This window comes from Chinchilla lanigera, unplaced genomic scaffold (genome assembly GCF_000276665.1).
Source record: "Chinchilla lanigera isolate Chin_1 unplaced genomic scaffold, ChiLan1.0 scaffold00009, whole genome shotgun sequence".
NCBI lineage: Eukaryota > Metazoa > Chordata > Mammalia > Rodentia > Chinchillidae > Chinchilla > Chinchilla lanigera.
The window spans coordinates 34590567-34613053 of NW_004955410.1; the positions used below are offsets into that span (position 1 = coordinate 34590567).

Sequence of the window (22487 nt, forward strand, 5' to 3'; positions counted from 1 at the left end):
CACAGATTCAAACCATAACAGTCCATCAAAGGATGAACAAAATGTGGCATACTTACAACTGAAAGAAAGGAGGGAACACCTAACACATGGTACAAGACGGATACACCTTGATAATGTTAAACCAAGTAAAAGCTCTTAACAAAGAACAAATACTACATGATTCCACTTACATGAGCTATCTAGGGTAGTCAAATTCATAAGAAGAGAAAATACAAGGTTAGCTGCCAAAAGTTCGGAGAAAGAGGCAAGGAAGAATTGTTCAATGAATATAAAACTCAGGTTTACAATGAGAAACCTCTTCAGATTGCCTGCACAACAATGTAACAAGAATGAATTGTACTGATAAATGATTATGATGGTAAATTTTATGCTCTAAGTTTCTTACCACAACAAAAACTTTTACAGCTTTAGAAAACCTTACATGTGGACCTACCTTGTGGTTGAGCTATCTCTGTTCTATCATTGTACTCTAATAACACATTTAAATCAATATGAAAATACATATACACATTTTCATTGCATCATTGATTATGATGGCAAAATATTGAAAACAATCTAAATACATATATAGGAGAGTAGTTAAATTATGGTACATCAATACAATGGAATGCTACACTGACATTAAAAAAAAGAATGAAAAAAATCTCTGTGAACAAAATGGAGGGCTTTCAGAGTGCACTGTACAGTGAAAACAGCAAAATATAAAAAAGGGAACAAAGAAGGGAAAATTTAAAAATATATACACACAGGATAACTAAGATAACTGTACTACTAATTTCCATTAGTTCATTGAAAGAAACAGTTTGTGCTTATACTGTCTGATCAATTTTGCATGCCTGTATCTTGTAACCTGAGCAACTAGTTTGAAGATACCAATATGTAGTACAATAACCACTGTTAATATCCTATCATCCTATTTTGAAATTCTGTATCATTTTTAATGTTTTTTGCTCTTTGAAATAAAAAATAAATAAATAACTATATTCTATGGAAAAAAGATAAGATATAAGAAAAGATACACTTATCTGTTTGCTTAAGCAAAAAGAAATACTGTACAGGAAACAGAAAGAAAAAAACAATACGATTGAACACCAAGAGGAGACAGGTAAAAATAGAACAGCAAAGAAATATACTTAAGACGAAAGATTGAGGATGAAAAATGCCATTGTCTGAGTATTTTTTGCATAGTTGTGATGCTTAAAATATTATGTTGTATTATGTTCCTCAAAATAAAGAGCTAATTAAAAGCCAGGATATAAGAGGACCAAAATGATACAAAAACAGTAATAAATCAACCTAAATGCATTTTGAGTTAAATAAACACACAGTAGGCTGGGGAAGAACGGACTAACCTAAATAGATTTTTACTATTCTGACATTAACTCTAAGCTTTATTATATAGAAATAGAACTATACACAAATATTATACAAGTTAATAAATTTGGTTTTCACAGTCATAAAGTATTTTTCATAGGTTAGCAATTATGAACATATTTTATGTGCACACTAGGATTACTTGAAGAAAAGAAGTAAAAGGCTAGAAATACAGTGGGTTGATTTGGAATTGAACTTACGTTTCACATATATGCATATACAGGTAGAAATAGATACAGATCTGTGCATATGTTTTGAGTATTTGTGGTATACAAATATATATGGTGTGTAAGTAGAACACACATTTTGGTTTCAAAATATCATTCGCAAATAAAAGAAACAAGAGTTCCTTAGAAAGACGGTGAATTCTAAGGCTAAGGCAGGAAATGCACAAGGTTAGCCGGAAATGTCTCGCAGTACTGGAATGTAAGAAAGTGTTCAGAACATGATTGAGGCACGTTGGAAGGACCTACAGGCTAACCTGAAGGAGCTACCCAGCAATTCAACAACAAACTAAATAATAATGGTTACTGATTATAACCCATACACAAGATAAATACCCATGAATTCATCCTGAATGAATGAATGAACACAGAATACACCAACCTGCATCACTACAGAATTCTAATTAGAACTTGAAGAAAGAATGATAGAAAACTATGATTTGGCAAGCACTATATCATTGCTGCAAGTAACAATCAGTTTCGAATGTTCGCTACCCTTGAAAAAAATAAAGAGAAATAGATGGTAACTTTTAAATATCTTTGCAGCACAGTAGATACTAAAACAAAAAATTTAAACTGTAAAAAGAACAAAAATGCAGTCTAGAGCTGGGGAGGTAGCTGAGTGGTAAAGTACTTATCTAGCTCGCAGAAGGCACTGAATCCCCAGTACCCAAAAAAAAAAAAAAAAGATTGCATTTGGGCCAGGAATATAGCTCAGCAGCTCAGCACCTGCCTGGCAAGGGCAAGGTCCTGAGTTCAACTGCCGGTACTCGCCCCCCAAAATCCAATCTTTAGTTTTTCATCCAGTATAATCAGGGCAATCAGTCAAAAACTAAGAGCAAATATCAAACTCAGTTGTGACATTCGTGCAGCATTTCCACTGTAACTCCATACTGCCTCTACGGTTCTGATATATTGTACATTCCCAACTATGGAAAAATTAATAAATACAAGAAAAGGAAAGGGAAAATGTTTAATTTTTAAGAAACAGACAAAATTGCTCTTAACTATAGATACTATGATCGTTTACATATAAAATCCAGGAAAATATTCAAACATATTTTTCAAACATAGTACTAGAATTTTTTAAATAACTCAGCAAAACTACTAGGTACAAAATCAACAAGAAAAACTGTATAACAAAACAAAAAATGTAACAGAAAAAATGATTCATAATAACCATAAAAATATAAAGAACTCAGTAATGCATCTGAGTTTACCATGAAAGGAAAACAAGATTTTTATAGAGCCAAACATTTAAATGAAAAGGTTATCTCAAATTCACAGATGGAAAGACTCCATAAAAGATAGAAATTCTCCCTAATTCTATAAATTAAATACAATACTAAGCAAAATACCAACAGGAGCCAAGTGTGGTGGTACACACCTGTAATTCCAGCATTCAGGAGGCTGAGGCAGGAAGATTGCTACATGTTCCAGGCCAGCCTGGTCTACATAGTCAGTTAAAGTCCAATGAACTGCAAAGGAAGACCCTATCTCAAAAAACAAAAACATCCCGAACAGGATCTACTGCAACTTGGCATTGATTCTAACAGCTATGTGAAAAAGAAAAGGGCCAAGAACAGCCTATCTAATTTTGAAAATGAGTGAGATGGGACAACTTCCCTTTCCAGGCATCAAAATAAACAATTGATAAAAGTCCAATGAAACAAAAGACTAAAACACTATATAATATGAAAAATAACTGAAATGGCCTTTAAAAAGTGAGGATTTTTGTACCATCTCTGTGATTTTCCTGTCAATTTAAAAACTATTCTAAAATAAAAGCATTTTAAAAAACTTTTAGTCAGGCTGGGGATATAGCTCAGTGGCATAAGTGCCTGCCTGGCAAGCGCAAGGTCGTGAGTTCGATCCCCAGTACCACAAAAAAAAAAAATAAAAATAAAAAATAAAAAACTTTTAGTCAATGGTAGGAGAATCACTGGAATCAGTCACTGGATTAATTATTTTTCATAGGAAAACAAAACTCAATTCTAATAAAAACAAATTCCAACTAGCTTAAGACAGGCAAGTCTATAAAATATTAAAACATGTGCAAACCACTTTTATGAAAATATAGTAGAAAAAGATTTCATAAGGCAGAAGAAATGAGAATTATATAGGAAAACAATAACAAATTTAGCTACATCAAAATAAAATCTAAAAAACCTGTATAACGAAAATACAAAGAGAAGCTTTAACTGGAAGATACATGCAAGCAATTCATTTACAGAAAATGATTAGCATTCATTTAATTTCCTTACATTTTAATGGGCAAAAGAAATAGAATAATAAACTGAGTAAACAACAAACAAAACATGGCTGGTGTGGTGGCACACATCTGTAATCCCAGCACTCAGGAGGCTGAGACAGGAGGACTGCCGTGAGTTCTAGGCCAGCCTGGGCTACGTAAGGGAGTTCAAGGCAAACCTGAACTACATAGGGAGACCTTGCCCCCAAAACAAAACAATAACAATAACAACAACAACAAGAAAAAGCAGACAAAATACAAGAGACCAAAATGGTCTATATATATAGAAAGATGCATAATCCACTAGAAACCAGAAAATGCAAATTAACATAAACAAAAACAAAATAAAAAATATCAAGTTTGTTAGACTTGGAAAAAATCTGCAAAATTTAAAACCTAACATAAGCAACAGAAAGGACAAGATGAAAAACAAAAGCTCATGCAACTGCTCAGAGGCATCTGCACTCATGCAATCACTTTAAAAAGCAATTTGATTAGAAAAACGGATTTTGAATGTAACAAATGTTTGAGATGATACATATGTTTACATGAATTAAACACTAAAAAAATGTATACATGTATCTAAGCATTACATAGCACCTTGTTATGTATATTTTTGTTTTCAATGTATCAGGTAAACAGCAATTTCCTTTCTTAAAAAAATAGGAATTATAAAAAGTAAAGTTTAAAATAACATTCCTGTAAGTACAAACACACATGTACAATCTAGGAGTAGGGCTTCTCCAACTTTTGGGCACTGTAGCACACATGGAAAATAAAAGTACACTGTGCAGCTCAAACAGATAAATGGAAGTGGCTGCATGTGCCTAAAGATGACTAACTTGCCTGGGGATTGACTACTCCAAAGGCTGAATGAAGAGTTTGGTACCTCAGACATATTTATAACTCAAACACAAGAGAGTGATGGTTAGGAAACCCCAGCCTGCTGAAATATATACAAGAACACCATTACTATAAGGTTCATAATAATAAACTGAAAACAATGTATACCTTATCTATCTATAGGGGAGCAGATAAATTGTCGTTTATTATATAGTGAAATAAAGCAGTTAAAATTAATAAACCAAAGCTACATGTCACATGAGAAAATTTTCTAAATGTGATATTGAGTGAAAAATCCAATTACATAGTAAAATAATGTATACTATTACACAATTTCCAAAAGACCTAAAATATTCAAAACAATAATATAGTTTGTACATGTATATAAAATATATAGTATTTATATATACACACATGTGAATATATATTAAATGGTTTCTATATTTATACCTACTATATATATATATATATATATATATATACACACACACACACACACACACACATACACACGCACATAGTATAAGCATGAAAACATGTAGGAAAAAGATATACAGAATGATTTCAAAATAGTAGCCACCTCCATGATAGAAGACAAAAGAAATTTAGGAAAGATTCATGCTCTTACAAATGCTTTCAAATGAGCCAGGGCTGGTATGACAAGACTGTACTTTCAGCAATCTGACAGGCAGAAGCAGGACGATTGCCAGTTCAAGCCCAGCCTAATCACCCTAGTGATTTAGCAAGCCCCATCTCAAAAATTAAAAATGGCCTGGGGATGTTTCTCTGTATGAAGACCCTAGGTTCGTGCCCTACTACCAAAACAACTAAAATAAACAGACTTTGAAGTGATAAAAAAAGACTTTGAAGTGAACATGGAAAAAAATTTTAAGTTTGTTTTTTTTGGTACCCGGAATTGAATTCAGGACCTTGCGCTTCCAAGGCAGGTGCTTGTGTTGCTTAACTATATCCCCAGCCCAAAAAAATTATGTTATTAATCTAGTGGGAAATATATGGGGGTGATGAAAATATTGATCCCTAAAGTATGAATAATATAATGTTCTTATTTTATAATAGTTATAATAAAATTTTAAATAATATCTGGCCTTATTTTTTACATTTAGAAATATACAAACTATTAATTTATTAAACTTAGCCTCCCTTATATATAGTTATTCTTCAACTGTGCCTATGATCAAACATTGAAATCAATAGCATTTAAAACATATAGTGTAGAAAGACATTGTAAAAACAATGGTTGGAAATGCCAATGGAGGCCCTAACCAAAGGACAGAAGTAACTCAAAAGGTGTCATAGTTATTATTTTGGGGGGCTGGGGATTTAGCTCAGTGGCACAGTGCCTGCCTGGCAAGTGTGAGGTAATGAGTTCGATTCCCAGTACCGGAAAAAAACCAAAACGAAACAAAAAAAAAGTTACTAGTTTGGAGAGTCAGATGTTCGTAATTCTATATATGTTTGAGTTCTAAGAGGAAAAACTTCATCTCCTCTTATGTTAGGATACTTAGCACCTACTCTGTGTTGAAAGAATCTTAAAATAAATATTGAACCTCAGACAAGACTTTATGGAATACAATATACATCAGGAAAATACCAGCAAAGGCAAAAAAAAACATTTAATTTGTGTTTTTTTTTAAGTCTATTGCTTAATTTATGCTGGTACCATAAAGGAAAGAAGTCCAGTTTCATTATGGCCATAATCACAGCAATCCCCACAGGAATGTGAATAAAATGAATAAAAAATCCAGATGAAATGCCTGTGTAATCAGGGAGTAATCGCTCAGTGAAAATGGTTCAAAGGCAGTTTGTCCAAATGAAGAGACATACAAGGAGTCCAAAAGCTTAAACCAACATTTGTACGACAACTATTGGCTTTTCCACACCTCTCCCATCCTTCTACCTAACTTACTACATCCAAACAGAAAATAGTTTCCCTGTGTGTTTCAAAATACTATGAGTGTTGAGAAAAATAAGAGAAAGGCTTGCAAAATGCATCATCTGCAAATTTAGAGTAGTAACAGCATGAGGTCACGTTCCATCAACAACCATCTCAGTTGAATATGTATCAGTTATTCAATCTGCCTGGAATCAGTTTCCAGATTTGTAAAATTATTTTTAAAATAATACCTAATTAACTAGACTATAGCAGTTTCTCTTATATATACCAGCACGAGTTTCTCAAACTGCACACTCCCATTTCTGCCTATTACTCTATTAGTTTGTTATATTGATTTATATGGATTCTTCATGTACTCCAGATACTTAACCTTCACTGACAAATGCCACGTATACAGACTCTTCTTTCTGCCAGTTGTTCATTACCTACCCAGTTCTTTATTATGCTGTTTCTTTTCTTCAGTAATATGTAGTAGGAAAGCTAAGCAGATGTTAATCATTTTTTTAATTTATTATCTGCTTCTGCCAACCTGTGACATAACTTTGTATTTTATAAGTAAATGTTTTCTTTTCTAATTAAATGATGCATACACATACATCAGTCCATACAACTTTTATAATACATTAAATGTGACCATACACTTAAATATAATAGATTAAAATATAATACTCATAATTGTAATGACAAGAGTACTTGCTTCAATTATCTCATAGGATTGCTGGATCTGTTAAACAATAAAATATAGTTGGCAAACTATCAATTATAAACTATGACAGAAAATCTCTCACAGAAAAGTCATTCATAACTCTACCTCTAAAAAAGATATCTAAAAAAAGACTCATTCACAAGCCGTCAAAATTCTCATTTAATTAATAATAACCTGAAAGTTCTCAGGAATCACCTCCAACCTTAATTTATGGCACCCCAATGGGAAATCTGTTCTACCCAGGGATTCCCTATTGGAACTTCCTCTATGAAACTGTCAATTCTAATGGATTACACCTGCAATCCTACTGTTTCACAAGATGAGAGGGGAGCTTTAAGAGCCTATGTTAAACTCCCTGCTGAAAATGGCTATTACTTTCCAGACTGACTTACACAGCACTGCACAAATAGACTCTTAGGACTTTCTGTTCTTTATTAAGAATAAGACAAAATTTCTGCCCTTTGTTATAGTATATTTCATCAGCCCCATGCTTTTACATGTACTTAGTGTCATTTTATTCAGTCTCTATATAATTTATATCTTCCTCATTTATACAATCTCCTTTAATAATGTGATCCAGATTAATATAGTCCTAAAGACCAGAAATGAAATGACTTTTAAAAAAAAGACTTCACTACATAATTTCAAGTCAAATTTTTCACACATTGGGTACTAAAGATAACTTAAGTCAGAAAGTCAGCAATGTAGAGTGTGGTGAGTAGAATAATAGTTCTTCAAAGATACCAATTCCTCATCCTCAAAGCCTGTGTATAGATTACCTTACACACAAAGGACACTTTGCAGCTGTGATTAAGTTTAAAAACCTTGGGATGGATATGTCATCCTGAATTGTCTAGATGGACTCAATCTAATCATAGGAATCCTTAAGAAAGAAAAAAGGGGATCAAAAAGACGCAACTCAAGAAGAATGTCACCTATGGTTGCTGGTTTTGAACACAGAAGGAGGAGACCAGGAGCCAAGCAAAGTGGCAGCTTATAGGAGCTGGAAAAGGTAAAGAAATAGATCCCTCTTCAAACCACCAGGAAGGAGCACAGCCCTGCCAATACTTTACTTTTTAAACCAGTTAGACTCCTGTTTGATTTCTGACCTATAAAACTGTAAGATAAAAAGTGCATATTGTCTGAGCCACTACATTTGTGTGAATATTAAACTATATGCAAAGAATACCTAACTTATTTTTAGCAAAACGAATTGATTAAAAGAGTACACTCTGGAGCCTGGGTCCTGAATTAAAAATCACCTCTCTACTTTTACAAGTTTAAGCCAATTATTAACCTCCATATACCTTAATTTTCTCCTCTATAAAAAGGGGGCTACTAATATTTTAATTTACCCACAGAAAACTCATGAAATCAACAGTCTCCAAAATAGTAAAGAGAATAAGCCCTTCTAGAAAGTAATGTTTAAGCCAGACGTAGTGGTGCACACTTACAATCTCAGCACTCAGGAGACTAAGGCAGGAGGATTGCTCTGAGTTCGAGGCCAGCCTAGGCTATGAAGTGAGTTAAAGGCCAGCCTGAACTGCACAGTGAAACACTGTTTCACAAAGACAAAAAAAAAGTTTGTACTTATTTCTAAAAGCCATTTCCTTAATGGTATCAAGTTGTTCCTAATAAGGCCAAAGTGTCACTATGAACTCTACCAAGTGGCAAATGCCTACTGCAGGATCTGACAGAAAAAGTACCCATCAAAAAGTAAAGGTTCTTATTAAAAATAATATGTGTAGCAAAATCAATTTCTACTTGAATTGGCCATAACTGGCATTTTTCATTTATGTGACATTTATGCAACACTTTCATTTGAAAAGCTTACCCAATCATTTCTTGATAAACAAAATTTTTATTTGGCTCAGTAACATTTACACAAATTAATATAATCAGGCTAAGCAGCAATGATTCACATTACAAAAATTTTAAGATATAACAATTGGTAATTTCCAAAAATTTAGAGGTAAAATACAAATCAAAAATAAAAATGTATTTTTCATTCATAACTCTACACTCTACAAAAGCTCAAAGTATTGTCAAAGCCTGAAAAGCAATAGTATATCAGAAAAAGATTTTTAAAAAAAAACCTTTTTTAATTTTATGGAGAAGCTTGAGTATAAATTTTTTTAAAGTATTATAATAAAAATCAGTGTTTGGAATTTTTTCAAGAACTTAGTAACTAGGTAAACTGACAAAAGAAAAAATCTATTACAAAATAACACCTATAATTTTCTCCAGGAAAAGTAATAAACCTCAGGATTCTAAGCCTAAATAACTCTAAAATAATTTAATTAAATGACATTTTAAGGGTTAATGAAATAAGCTCTAGTAACAAGCTCTAGTAATGTATTGTTAAGCTTTCAAAACAAATACAAAATGTATTGATTGAGTCCAAATTATTTCAACTTTTCTACTTTTACTTTATGTCATGCTCTATAAAACTGTAGATCTTACAAGAACTATACAAATTATTATCTAGAAAGGTGGCTAACAGACATTAGTATTTTTTGAAAGACATTGAGGATTACGGCTGCCACATGATCACCTGATAAGCATCACGAAACTTACTTCCAATCCTCACATCCCCAAACAAAAGCTGCAAGGACAAAGAGACCCTTTGCAGACACCCAAAAACTGTCCAAGACTGGCTGGGGGGCAACTCTCACAGATGGGGCAAGTTTAAAACACTCCAGAAGATTCCTCTATACCTTTACATCTCTCCACCAAAGTATGCCCCTCACATCCTTAACCTTAAACGCAGGCCAAAATGGCTCTCTTGCCTTATTCAGAAGGATACTAGATTATCCCCCAGAAAAAAAAAAAAAAAACTATTAATTTATGGATGTTTCTTCAAAATGTGTTCCGTTTGTGAATGTGTGCAGATACACTAGGAAGTAGTGAGGCCACTGGAAGGCACAAAAGAAATACATCAGAGGACAGGAGTCACACACTCAGAAGCTCGCAAGAATTAGGCATGAAATGCAATACATGAAACAACTGGGTAAAAGTGCATAGGAACAACACAGGTTACAGAAAGCAGGGAAGTACGTGCTCTACCAAAAAGCACTCAAATGCAACTTTAGTACTGCTGGTAAAATAAAATATGCACAGCTAGAATCTGCAGGAAGGTTTTAGTTAACTGCCAGTTTTCAACCCTGATAATGCAACAGGCCCGGCCATTTATTGTATACTGTATTTCCTGGGAGGGTCACAGAGGGCTCATTACACACTCCAAGGCCCTCTCAGCCATAGCCCCACCAGCTCCCACAGTTTTTTTTTTTCTAGGTTTTTCAGCATAATAGAAAGTTCAGGGCCTCAAGAATGAAAAACTTACCAACTGAGCTTCCAGCAGAATACTGAGCAGCATCTAGGAATTTTCGTGGAGTAGGGAGATTTGTAACATCAATCAGAGGGCCAGGAGAGGTATCCTTCACATGGGAGCTGCAGGAGAGAAAGAACAGCAGTTACCACTTTCTCCAAAAACCAAATGAAGTGACACTCAATACCCTGCCCTTATCTCTTTCTTTTTGATCATGACCCCTCTTTACTCTGTGACTTCAAATATCTCTCTAGCATATTACCATGAAGGGGTAACATCATATTTAGGGGTATAAAGATATATTCTAAGTGTTCCAAGTGTTTGTTTTCTTTTCACATTGATGCTTCACAGAACATATGAATCACCACCATATAATGATATATCATTCCAAACAACTGTAGTAGCCTCCTTTGTACCCATATTAAAGATTACTTTATCCCCAACAAAAGTAGAAATGACACTGTCACAAAAACTAAATAAAACACACTGATTTTAAATTATGCAAAGATTATACAAAATACAATTAAATTTTCAAGGTAACTTGTTATTCAAAAACACTTGTTAAATGCAAGAATGTAGGCAATGCCAAGGCAGAGGAAACCTGGGACCTACTCCTCAAGAAATTCAATCATCTACTTGAACTGTACCTACCAGTTCGAGCTTGTCTAACTCCAGTCCCAGCGGTATGGAAGCCAAGGCCACAAGTCTCAAGTCTTTTCAGTCCACAAACACAGCAGCAGTAGAACTGACTTTCAAAGTAGATCATAAAGGCAGAGGAGCCAGTGGTAGGAGGACCCCACAGTCATGGGAAGGATCTCTCCAAATAGGATGAAGGGATGTGTACAGCTATGTACATCTGAAACCCTCTCCCAGAATACATATGTCCCTATTTCCTTCCCATGCTGCTTTTGATATGTGTATATTTTATTTCATAATGCTTTTTCCAGTGCTTGAGATCAAACCCAGGACTTCTATATGGTAGGTAAGCAGTCTACTACTGAACTACACTGTCAACATTCTGTTTATTTTTACATTAATTTTAAAAAGCCATGGTTTTTTTTGTTTGTTTGTTTGTTTTTTTTTTTTTTTTGGTTTTTCTCCGGTACCGGGAACTGAACTCACGACCTTGCGCTTGCCAAAAAAGCCATGTTTTCAGAAAATTTTGAATAACAAGATTTGTTAAAAAGCAAAACTATCACTTCACGTATTACTATTTTTACTGAATGTTAATAATGTGTCAACCATTGTCCTAGGCCTTGAGGATGATTCTAATAGTCATTAAATTGTTCCTTTTCCCTTGTTCCAAGAAAGAAGAAACCATTATTCAAACAACTCTTGAGCATCAGTTAGTGCTCAGTGCTAAAGAAGCAAGCATGATGAAGATAAAAGCTAAAGCAAACTCAGCAGTATTCTAATACTTATAATCACTTATAGGTTGAATAAAACTCAAGTGAAGTATAAAATATGAAAGTAACAAAAACAGCAATTAGCAGAAATTGAACTGGCATAGTTAGTTCCAGTAACGTTTTTCTACCAAGTTACACATTATCTAAATTATCTTAAGAAAAGCCAAGCAGGACATGGTGGCACACCCCTGTAATCCCAGCACTCGGGAAGCTGACGCAGGAGGATCGTTGCAAGTTTGAGGCCAGCCTGGGCTACAAAGTGAGCTCAAGGTCAGCCTGAACTGCACAGTGAGACCCTGTCTCAAAAAGACAAAAAAAAAAAAGCCAAGTCTTCAAATCCAATAGTATATCATAATAATTTATATACTTATAAAATCAATTAGATCATATATTTAGCATCTTTCATTTTTTCTGCCTACTTTTATTGTCTCATTTTTTCACTCTCAAAAATGTCCTCTTTTACCTGAATTTTACTCACAATTAGAAAAGCAGCTTTAAACAGTCCTCTATCCTCTGAGAACACATAACTACAGAAACAAAATAATCACTGAGGTATACACTGCCATTACTGAGTAATTAAGAAAAAAACTAATTTCAACTTTAAATGACAGGAAAGTTGTAGAATTCATTTTATAAATATTTAAATAACAAAGTAGAAGAATTATTTATAAAGGAGGATAACTAACAGCAGTAAAATTCAGATAATGAATAGCTGGAATAGCTGCCTGCCAAGCCTAATTAATAATAAAGAAATACAGTTAGCACATACTGTGTGCACACTGGTGTGTGTGCACACACAAGTACAATAGCACATACTTCTATGAACACAGATGCGTATATGACTCACATTAGATGAAAATCTATGCTTATTTTCTCAGTTTTAACCTACAAAATACATTTCAGTTAAATACAGTGATAAACAGCTTGCCATTTCAACTTTGAAAAGCATAACCTCTCAACTTTACAATCAGAGCCAGAAGGGTCCTCAAACTGCATCAATAAACTTCCAGAAAGTCAATTTACTGAAAAACTATTTTCATAGACTCATCTCTCTCCCTCTCTCTCTGAAATTTTCCCTTAGGCCTCAATTTTCTCCTTTGTGAACACTAACATAAAGGCAAGTCACTCTGGAAATAATTTTTAGGCTTTGTTTTTTTCTTGTTCTATGGAAGGATTCAGTTTCAAAAGTTCCAGAAAAAAGGGGGCACACACAGTCATTTAGTGACTACAGGCATAAAGCTCAGTAGAGAAGCAGGTATTCATATACATAAGAGTATCATACTAAAATATTAGGGACCGGGGCTGGGGGTTTAGTTCAGTGGCACAGCACCTGCCTGGCAAGCACGAGATAATGAGTTCAATTCCCGGTACCAGAAAAAACTCAAACCCTCCCCCCACAAAAAAAAAATAAAAAATATTAGGGACCATATTTTTCATTTCAGAAGAGAGAAGAAGGGTCTCCTCTTACCACACATCTTAAATGAAATTTAGAAAGTATTAATTCCTTCAGAGAGTTTTGAATCTCTCTAAATATTGTAGAAAATAAGTAAAAAATATTTTTAAAATACTGTTCTGTTTAACTCTGTAATTAATATGAACACTCTGAACTGCTTTATTTTAAAAGAAATATTGAGAAGAGCTATTTTCTTTTTAAATACTACACAATTACAAATTTTTACTTTAAATCTATTAGTATCATTCATACTTAAACAACAGCTGAGGTACACTAAATTCCACCTAGAATAAGACACAGTAGTTGCACCAAAATCATCAATTATATATTATGAGTGAATGTGTTTTTCTACTTAACACAGTGAAGGACAGGGAAACTATAAAGCAAATTAACCTGCACTAAAAACAAGCAACTACTGCCACCATAACCCAAAGGACTTTCTACCGATTAACTGACCATCCAACTAGGTAGGATGGGCCTCTAATTATGCTCAGTTTCAAAATTTCAATCCATGAAAATTTCTCCTTTTTAAAAAAGTGTTAGAAGTGCTAACAGCTTATTAAACATTTGCTTTTTCACTGGAGCATTTTTCTGTCCCTTCACTTAGTAGTAAATGGGCCCAAACTATGTCTGAAATTTGTAACCCCAGCTCACTTGGCTGATTTTATTGTCAAACCAAAGACTGAGATGGGTGAGCAGAACTTGAAGCTAAAACTCTAGTAACTAGTATTTCACCTCTGTAACCAGAACAGCTGGTAGAGTACCTGTCAAAAGATAAACACTCATAAAGGTATACTGAATCAGACTAAGCTGAGAAATATTTTTCAAAGATAATACACCTTTAATAAGAAAGTTTAACTGAATAATGAAACAGGAATGGCTGATATAATAATGCCTCACAGTTCTAAGCTCTGGATGAACATACAGAAAGTGTAATGAGTGACTCAGAGGATATAAAGTTTAAAAGAGTCATGGTTCTAAATGACAGGCCAAGGGTGAAGATATGGTAATAGAAAATAAAAATATGTTTAAAAATTTGAAGTCTAATGAAACGGGGAAAAAAAGAATTACATAAGAAAACAGATCTGTAAACAGAAAAATAAATGTAAAAATAAAAAAGGAACCAAGTAATACAGTAGAGTCCAGAATATTCTTTACACACTGAGAAACAAATATGGACACCAAATCCATAGGTTTGAAATGTTGTCCTTCACTTGCTACAGGACATCCAAAGAAGTGAGATCAAATCAAGTAATCCACGATGCATGCAATAAGTAAAAGGATTAACCATTTTTAATTACATTTGCTTGGTTTTATATGCTTTTAAAGGTATACGTTCTTTTAAAAAATATTCTATAAAGAAAAAGCAATCCATTAAGATCATTTTGATGAAGTATCTTTCAAAATATTTTACATGGAAAGTCTCTCCATCTGCCCCATACACACACAGACACACACACACACACACACATGCGAAAGGCACACATGCTCTGTTTTCAACCTTCTTTGAATTATCCTGGATAGTTTTTGTTTTTTTTTTTGGTTTTTCCCAGTACCGGGAATCGAACTCAGGACGTTAAGCTTGCAAGGGAGGCGCTTGCACCATTGAGCTATATCCCCAGTCCCCTATCCTGGATAATTTTGCATCTTAGTTTTCCTCTTCAACATTATAACCTAAACATTTTCCCATTTCATTTAAAAAAATCTTCAGATTCATCACCAATATTATAGTGCTATTAAAGTAATACATGTTCCTGGTGCAGAAAAGGAAGTCCTTTCCTCTTTCTAGTCCGCATTTCTACTTCCTACAGCTAACTCCTTAGAAGTGCTTTGGCATTATCCTTCTAGGAATTTTTTATACACAAACACGTACGTCTACATATAGAAGATACATATTTAAATATCTATCCATGCAATTTTTACACAATGAGTTCAAATAACATACAGTGGTTTTCAACTTGCTTTCAGGACCCAATAATACATCTTAGAAATCTTATCACATCAGCACAGAGAAATCTTTCACACTTATTATAAGGTTCAATATTATGTGGAATGATTATATCATAATTCATTTACCATACTCTTCTTCATGAACATTGAAGTTGTGTGGGTTTTTGTTCTTCTTACTAATAATGTTGCAATGAACATCCTGCTATGTATATTGTAATAATGCAATGAATATTCTGTTACATATATTAATATGAAATAGTATTATTTTTGCTGCATATAGACTCAAAAATGAAATTCCACAGTTGAAGAATATGCAAATTTTTTCTAAAACAGTATATTGGTTATTCAACCACAAAGAGAAGTATTCATCCCCTATCCTTGCCAACAAAGCGTTCTGTGAATGTCCTTAACTTGATTATCTGATGATAAAAACTTACATTTGACTTCTCAAAGTTGGATATCTCTATTCAGGACATTATATAATTTACTATACTAATTATCCATTTACATTTGTATAAATCTATACATTACCTCTTATCACTTTTATATTTTAGATTAAATCTTTACATGCTATACATATTTTTCTGAGTCTGTGTTTTACCTTTTGAATCCTCTGTACTGTCAATGCTCTTTGAGTTGTTAAAAAGCTAAATTCTTTAACACCGGTCTTTATGTTTCCTGATAGGCTTTGGAAAGCTTCTTCCACACATATTCTTCTGTATTATTTTTCCATTGCTAATAGTTTTTTCGTGTGATTTATAAATCTAACTAGAATTTCTCTATATAAAGAAGATAGGTATCTGTCTTAGTTACTTTTCTCTCGTTGCTGAGACAAAATACCCAACGCCCAAAATTAAGGAAGGAAAGGTTTGCTTAGCTTACAGTTTGTGGAGGTTTCAGGCCATACTTGGCTGGCTCCGAGACAGGGTGGCACATGGCAGAGGGCAAACGTTCATGGCAGCAGAACAGCAAAAACAACAAGAGCAAAAGGGGGAATGGCCGCAAGCAGCCTCTTTCTCTCCCTTACATTGTAAACAGGTTACCCTCACCTAAGGGGATGTAGCTCTCACATAGTCTCTACGCTCTCCTCTTGCCCAGGCTCAGGATGAATACAAAGTAAGCACCCCAGCTCTCTGCTGAGTCACTTAGTCAAATCTCTAGATTCCCCAGCTGACACAATGTATCAATCATAACAGTATCTAAACTTACTTTCTTCAAATCAATAGCCAACTGGCTCAACACTATTTACTAAGTAGCCTTTATCTCTTATCCCTCCACTGAACTGAACTATGGTTAAAAAATTCTAAAGTCTTATGAATCCTGGGGTTAATTTCTGAACTCTAAATAGAGCAATATGATTTTCTATGTATGCCTGCATTGTATTGCTTCAAGTAGCTTTGCAATATACTTTAATATCGTGTAAGAAAACTACCCTCTCATACTACTTTCTGAATTTTTTAAGCAATGCTTACATTCTCATACTTATTCTTCCCTATGAACTTCAGATTTCACTTAATAGTTTCAAAAACCTCAACTGGATTTAATTGGAATCTAAATCATGAATGAGCATGTACACCTTCTTATGTATCAGTTCTATGAGTGGTTTACTTTCTACTTCAAAAAGCTCTGTTCTTCATATGGTTATGCCTCCAGGTGACTTCCCCTATTTTTCCTGTAATAGAAATTCGTTGTTGGGTGTTTGTTGTTTGTTTATAATCAATTACCTGAATATATATTTATATATTCTGTCCTTATATTTGGATCAAATCCTTATTGTTGAGTCAAAATGAGAAGAGAGCTCTACTTCCTGCTGTGGAAACTGAAGGAGACCAGATACAGGCCAGAGTTCTCAGAAAATGGGTGCTTCCACACAAGACTTTAAATTTTCAGGAGATAAAAGACAAAAGAATATGTAGAGATTCTTTACAGGGGAATTTTAAATCCAGTCATGACAGGCATGGTGCCAGCCGTGATAGTAACCCTAGCAGACCTTTCCTGTGGCCAAGACTGAGTGCTTAGTTGCTTAATATGGCTTGGTTCCTCCTGGAATTCAGAACCTGACTATGCAGATTTCCTATAGAGTCTGTGAAATACCAGATAACTTTCCAATAAATTCCTTTCTTCTTTTAGTTATCAGGACTGATTTCTGCTTTTTGCAAACAAGAGTCCTACCTAATGCATCACCCTTTGAAACAGAGAATATGCTTATGTTGATGTGTCTTCTCCAGTGATTTTTAAACAATACACAACCTTTAAATATAAATATGTACACTAATAAAAACATAATCAGCCCATAACACTACCATTTTAGTGTAACCCTCCAGAATATCTACAATCACTGAATTGGTTACTCCTTCCGTCTTCCATATTTATCATCTTTCTTGCATCACCTTTTCTTTTTCCTTTTCATGAGGAGGAAAAAAGCTCTCCCTGTACAGCACTGATTCTGTTCTTCTCTTTTATGCTTCATATATTTAAATTTCTTTACTTCACTTTTGTTTCTCTTACACTGTATTCATGTTTTAGCTCTCTTAGTCTCTCTCCCTACTGCACTCTTACTGCTCTCCATTACTGTTTCATAGAAGCTATATGCTTGCTGCACACAGTCACAACAGCTCACTGACGTTCCAGAACAAGCATCTATTTTCTGTTTTAGAGACCAGCTGATCCAACGTGGGGCAGATCTGTTGGTTCCTGGTGTGTCTCTCTTCTTCCTCCTGGGACAAGTACCAGCATGACAAATACCAGAGGCACAAAGGGCACACTCACCAGCCTAAGCACATTTCAAGGGTCTGTAACACAGGGCCTAACAAATCACAAAAGCAAACACCCAAAAACCAAAGGGGAGCCAATATACCTCTCCCATTCAAGTGGAAGAGAAAGGAGCAGTTATGAACAATCATCAATCTACTACATCATGCTTCCTGCTCCTTTTGAGAAACCTCAAGTTTAACTCTCCTGGATTTTTCTTGTTTGCTTTACAAAACTCTTTCTTCAAGTAAATTTTCTTCCTCTGCATCCTCAAAGTAATGTCTATTTTCCCTTTATGCTACGGGAATTTACATGGGACTCACAATGATTTTGTTATTTATCTTTGCATGGGAAGAAAGCTATTCAGATCTTCTGTTTATGACTAGGCACTAGAAAAAAATTTCCTTAGCACCTGCCATATACACACATACAAACACTACCTTATTCTCTGCTAAAAGGGATAATCAATCGTTTCCTTATTCAAATCTAGTCTTAAAGGTATCCTCAAGTACTCATTCTCCAGCTCAATTTCTGTGCCTGGCAAAGTTTTTCTAACCCACATATGCTGAAAAGAGGTAGAAATAGCTCTCTTTCTATCAAGGTCTCTGACTAAACTGAAGAAACCTTTTGTTCAAACAGCATACAGTTTAAAGACATCATTCCCAACATGCTGTACTTTTAGTGTTGTTTTGGTACAGCACTGGATGCATAAATATGTGTATTTCAGTAGATAGTGCTAAAAATCACCTCTGAAAAAACTGCATGGCTATTTAAAGGAATGTTGCAAGGATAGCTATGACGCACAGCTATCTGAGACACGTTCAAAGCCCCAACATTCTACTATATTAAGATCTAGTTGTACTCCCTACCAGATCTATACTAACCAAATGAATCTCTTAGACCCACCCAGACCCTTAAATGTAGAGCTACACTACAATCAGCCACAGGATAAAAGAAAAGTATTCTCCTTGAACCTCTCCTGAACTATTCCAGTAGGAAAACTGCTCAAAGCTGAACATATACCTAAGTAACAAAGACAGTACAACTTTAGTTCATATATCTATATTTCTTAATTTGACTTCACTGTCCAATTCACAGATTATTTTCACTTCCTTCTAAGATAAGCAAGAGTGTCTCTTATCCTGTATATAACAGGTCCACAGGAAATTCTTCTTATATATCCTTACTGAAGAGTACTTCAGTAAATGTACAATGAATCAACAGACAAAAGTTGATGTCAGTCTCACAAAACATGAACCATCTGATAGTGTACATCCATGTTTGTTTCAGAGATAAAGAAAAGGTAAAATACACAATATTCTAGAAAAAGAAGAATAATTCTTCCAATAATTGCCACAAGATACTGTAGCAAAGGGGCCATTTAACCAACCTCATTTTCCCTTTTTCCTTGTTATTCTGCACAACTCGGCTAGTGGATTTGATGTACAAGTGCCGGTGCAGTTCATCTATGAGAACCAGGTGGAGGTTCATCTTCTTGCTGTGAAGCTCTAGCCTGAGGTCACTCAATCCTTCCACCTGGAGCAGGGGACCCTCCAAAGACTCTACAGCTGACACCTGAAAAGGAAAACAGAAGAGTCTTTTAAGTACAACTAAATAACCTGGCAATATTATAAGTAAGAAAAAGACATTTAAGGTACTCTCAAAAGAAAGTTTATGAGAACCCTATCAGCATACAGCCGGTTTTGCATAGTATCACATAGACAGACCTACTTTTGCCCTTAAAAAGTTTATTATCTAAGAAAGACAAAGATAAAAAAATGCTTGACGAAGATAAATATGAAAGTATGTAAAACACCACAACAAAACTGCATGTACTACGTATTTCCATACATACTGCTTGTCAAAGGACACATGTACACATACACACAAAGGTAAACACATGTTTTACATGAATGGTGTAAGTGGAAAACAGCAATCATCCCACTTCCCAGGCTGACCCATTTTGAAAAAAGGACTTGACTTGCGAATACAAGATACAGGATACATTACAGAGAGGAAGGTACGACTGCTATACAGTAGTTAGGAAGATTTTGAGGGTAAAAATGATGAATGAGCCAGGGATTTGGCTCAGTGGTGCAGCACCTGCCTGGGAAACATGAGGTCCTGAGTTTGATTCCTGGTTTAAAAAAAAAAAAAAAAAAAAAAATTGTCCAAAGAATGATAAATGAATCAAATTGGGGTAGAGATGCCTTTAAGAAATGGAAAAAATAAGACTCCTGTAAGTCTAAAGCAAATGACTTTGAAATTCTGTAACTTAGAAGAAACAAAGCATATATGGTATGATCCTTTTTATTCATGTACATAAAATTATATTTGTGTTTGTCTATGAATAAAAATATTTCTATCTTTTCAAAGAAAAGCATGAAGCAAATACTCTAAGTACTATTCTTTGGGAGGAAAAAAAAGATAAAGTGGGAAACACAAAGAATGTAAAAGAAATAACAGGAATAATAGAAAAGAGATGATTATAAACTAAGCTTGGAGAGAAAAAAGCAGACCAACTTCTTGAGGGACAGAGACCTACGACTACACCCTACTTAGGTTACACGTGTATATATTCTCAATAGGTATAGATGAAGGCAATAATTAATAACACTATTTACTTCTGGGTAAAACCATTAAATTAATTATGAATACAAAGACGCCCTAAAAAATAAAGCATTTACACAAAAGCAATAGATAATACAAGCCTTGAACCACACTGATGAGCAAAAACGTTAATTACAGATCTACGACACTCTAAGGACTCATCTAGATGTTTGTGAACACTGAATACAGAAAGCTTGGAAGCTGCCAAACACAAACTGCATGAAATAGTTAAACAAAAAAGAAAAAAGCAATGGCTAACTCACAAACACATCACTTGTTTTGTGATATGCTATAATCAAATGTCAGTAGCAAATAAGTTTCCTTAAGTTAGGCAAGAAAGAATCAAGGGATGGAAGAGTGACAAGCCCTGGGCCAGCTCTGCCCTCTGAAGCCTGCCAGTTCATTTTCACCCTGACTTGCAACCGCTCCTGCTACCAGAGCCCCTGGGCCCTGTGCAAGCTGCCAACAATTCCAAACATAAAGGCAGACTCACAAAATGACCAAAGTGTCCCCAAGGAGAGAAAACAACAACAAATTCATTTACACTTATGCCCTAAATAGATTTTAACTTGGGTCTCTAGCAAAGAAAAGAGGATGCATTAACCTTCAGTGACATCAAGATCCAGAAAATGAAAAATAATTTGGTAAGCCACTGGTCCATCATGTAGCCTTATCCCTTAAGGTAATTAAATCCAGCTGAGATATTTAAGCCTAAAAAACCACCCACTGCACAGCCACACTTGATTTGTTTGTAGGAATTTGCATGAACATTTTTAACCCAAACAATTCATGTTCCAAATACAAAACTGCATGACAACATCAACTTTCAGAAGGACAAATCAATTTTTAAAAATTAAGGAAAAATACTTAACACAGGGCCTGGCACATACTAAGTACCCACAGAAATTATTTTTTAATAGTACCTATTTATTCTATGGGTACAGAAACTTCAGAGAGGATTTACATGGTGTTTTAATGCAGCATTTTAGGGATCTTTTCCTTTATTAAACCACTATAATCATTTAAATAATAAAATTTCTCAATTTGCTTCTTTGACCCAAAACACAAGTACAATTAACATGTATTTAATCAAGGATAGTCTTAAAACTTCAAAGTTTGAAAACCTCACTACAAACACAAAGAAGAGTCTCTCATTTCTATAAGAAAATACCATAATTTATTTTCTGGTCTTTACTTATTAAAAGTCTATTTGTAAAACTAAAATTATGGAAGTTAGGCAAGGTCGTCGTTTGCCCTCACCTAACTTTACTAAGTGGTACTCAAACCAATTTGAAGGAAATAGTTATCAATGTAACATTTGATCTCCAGAACATCAGTTAAAGACCTGAAATTTTTCTTTACACCTTTTAAAGAGCCTGCACCATAAAGTTCAGACTTAAAGGAAAATGCGGTGCAATCACAGTCAACTTAAGAGACCATCACTGATAGTCACTTTTGTTGTACTGTGGTATCTGTTTTCCAAATATTCACCAAGTATTTCCAAGTATGTGGGATTTACTAAAAGAGAAAAAATTATATATTCTACATTAAGAAATGTACTTAACTACGGTTCTAAAAAAAAGATTTGTAATATATGGGAAATGGTTATTTTATAAATTATTTCACTCATGTGTTTAGCTTTCTACTGCTGGCATAAAATACTTGAAGTAACAATT

General features: G+C 34.3%; 1 protein-coding gene across 2 annotated transcripts in view; it reads right to left on the reverse strand.

The window, feature by feature from the left end:
* Window positions 1-22487, reverse strand: part of Exoc4 (exocyst complex component 4) — a 734966-nt gene that overhangs the window by 652742 nt on the left and 59737 nt on the right. For both annotated transcript variants that reach the window (XM_005377540.2, XM_013510636.1), the window contains exons 4-5: window positions 19592-19776; window positions 10657-10763 (exon numbers count right to left, since the gene is read on the reverse strand). In XM_005377540.2, coding sequence (XP_005377597.1) covers window positions 10657-10763; window positions 19592-19776 — 292 coding nt within the window. The remainder of the gene's footprint in view (window positions 1-10656; window positions 10764-19591; window positions 19777-22487) is intronic.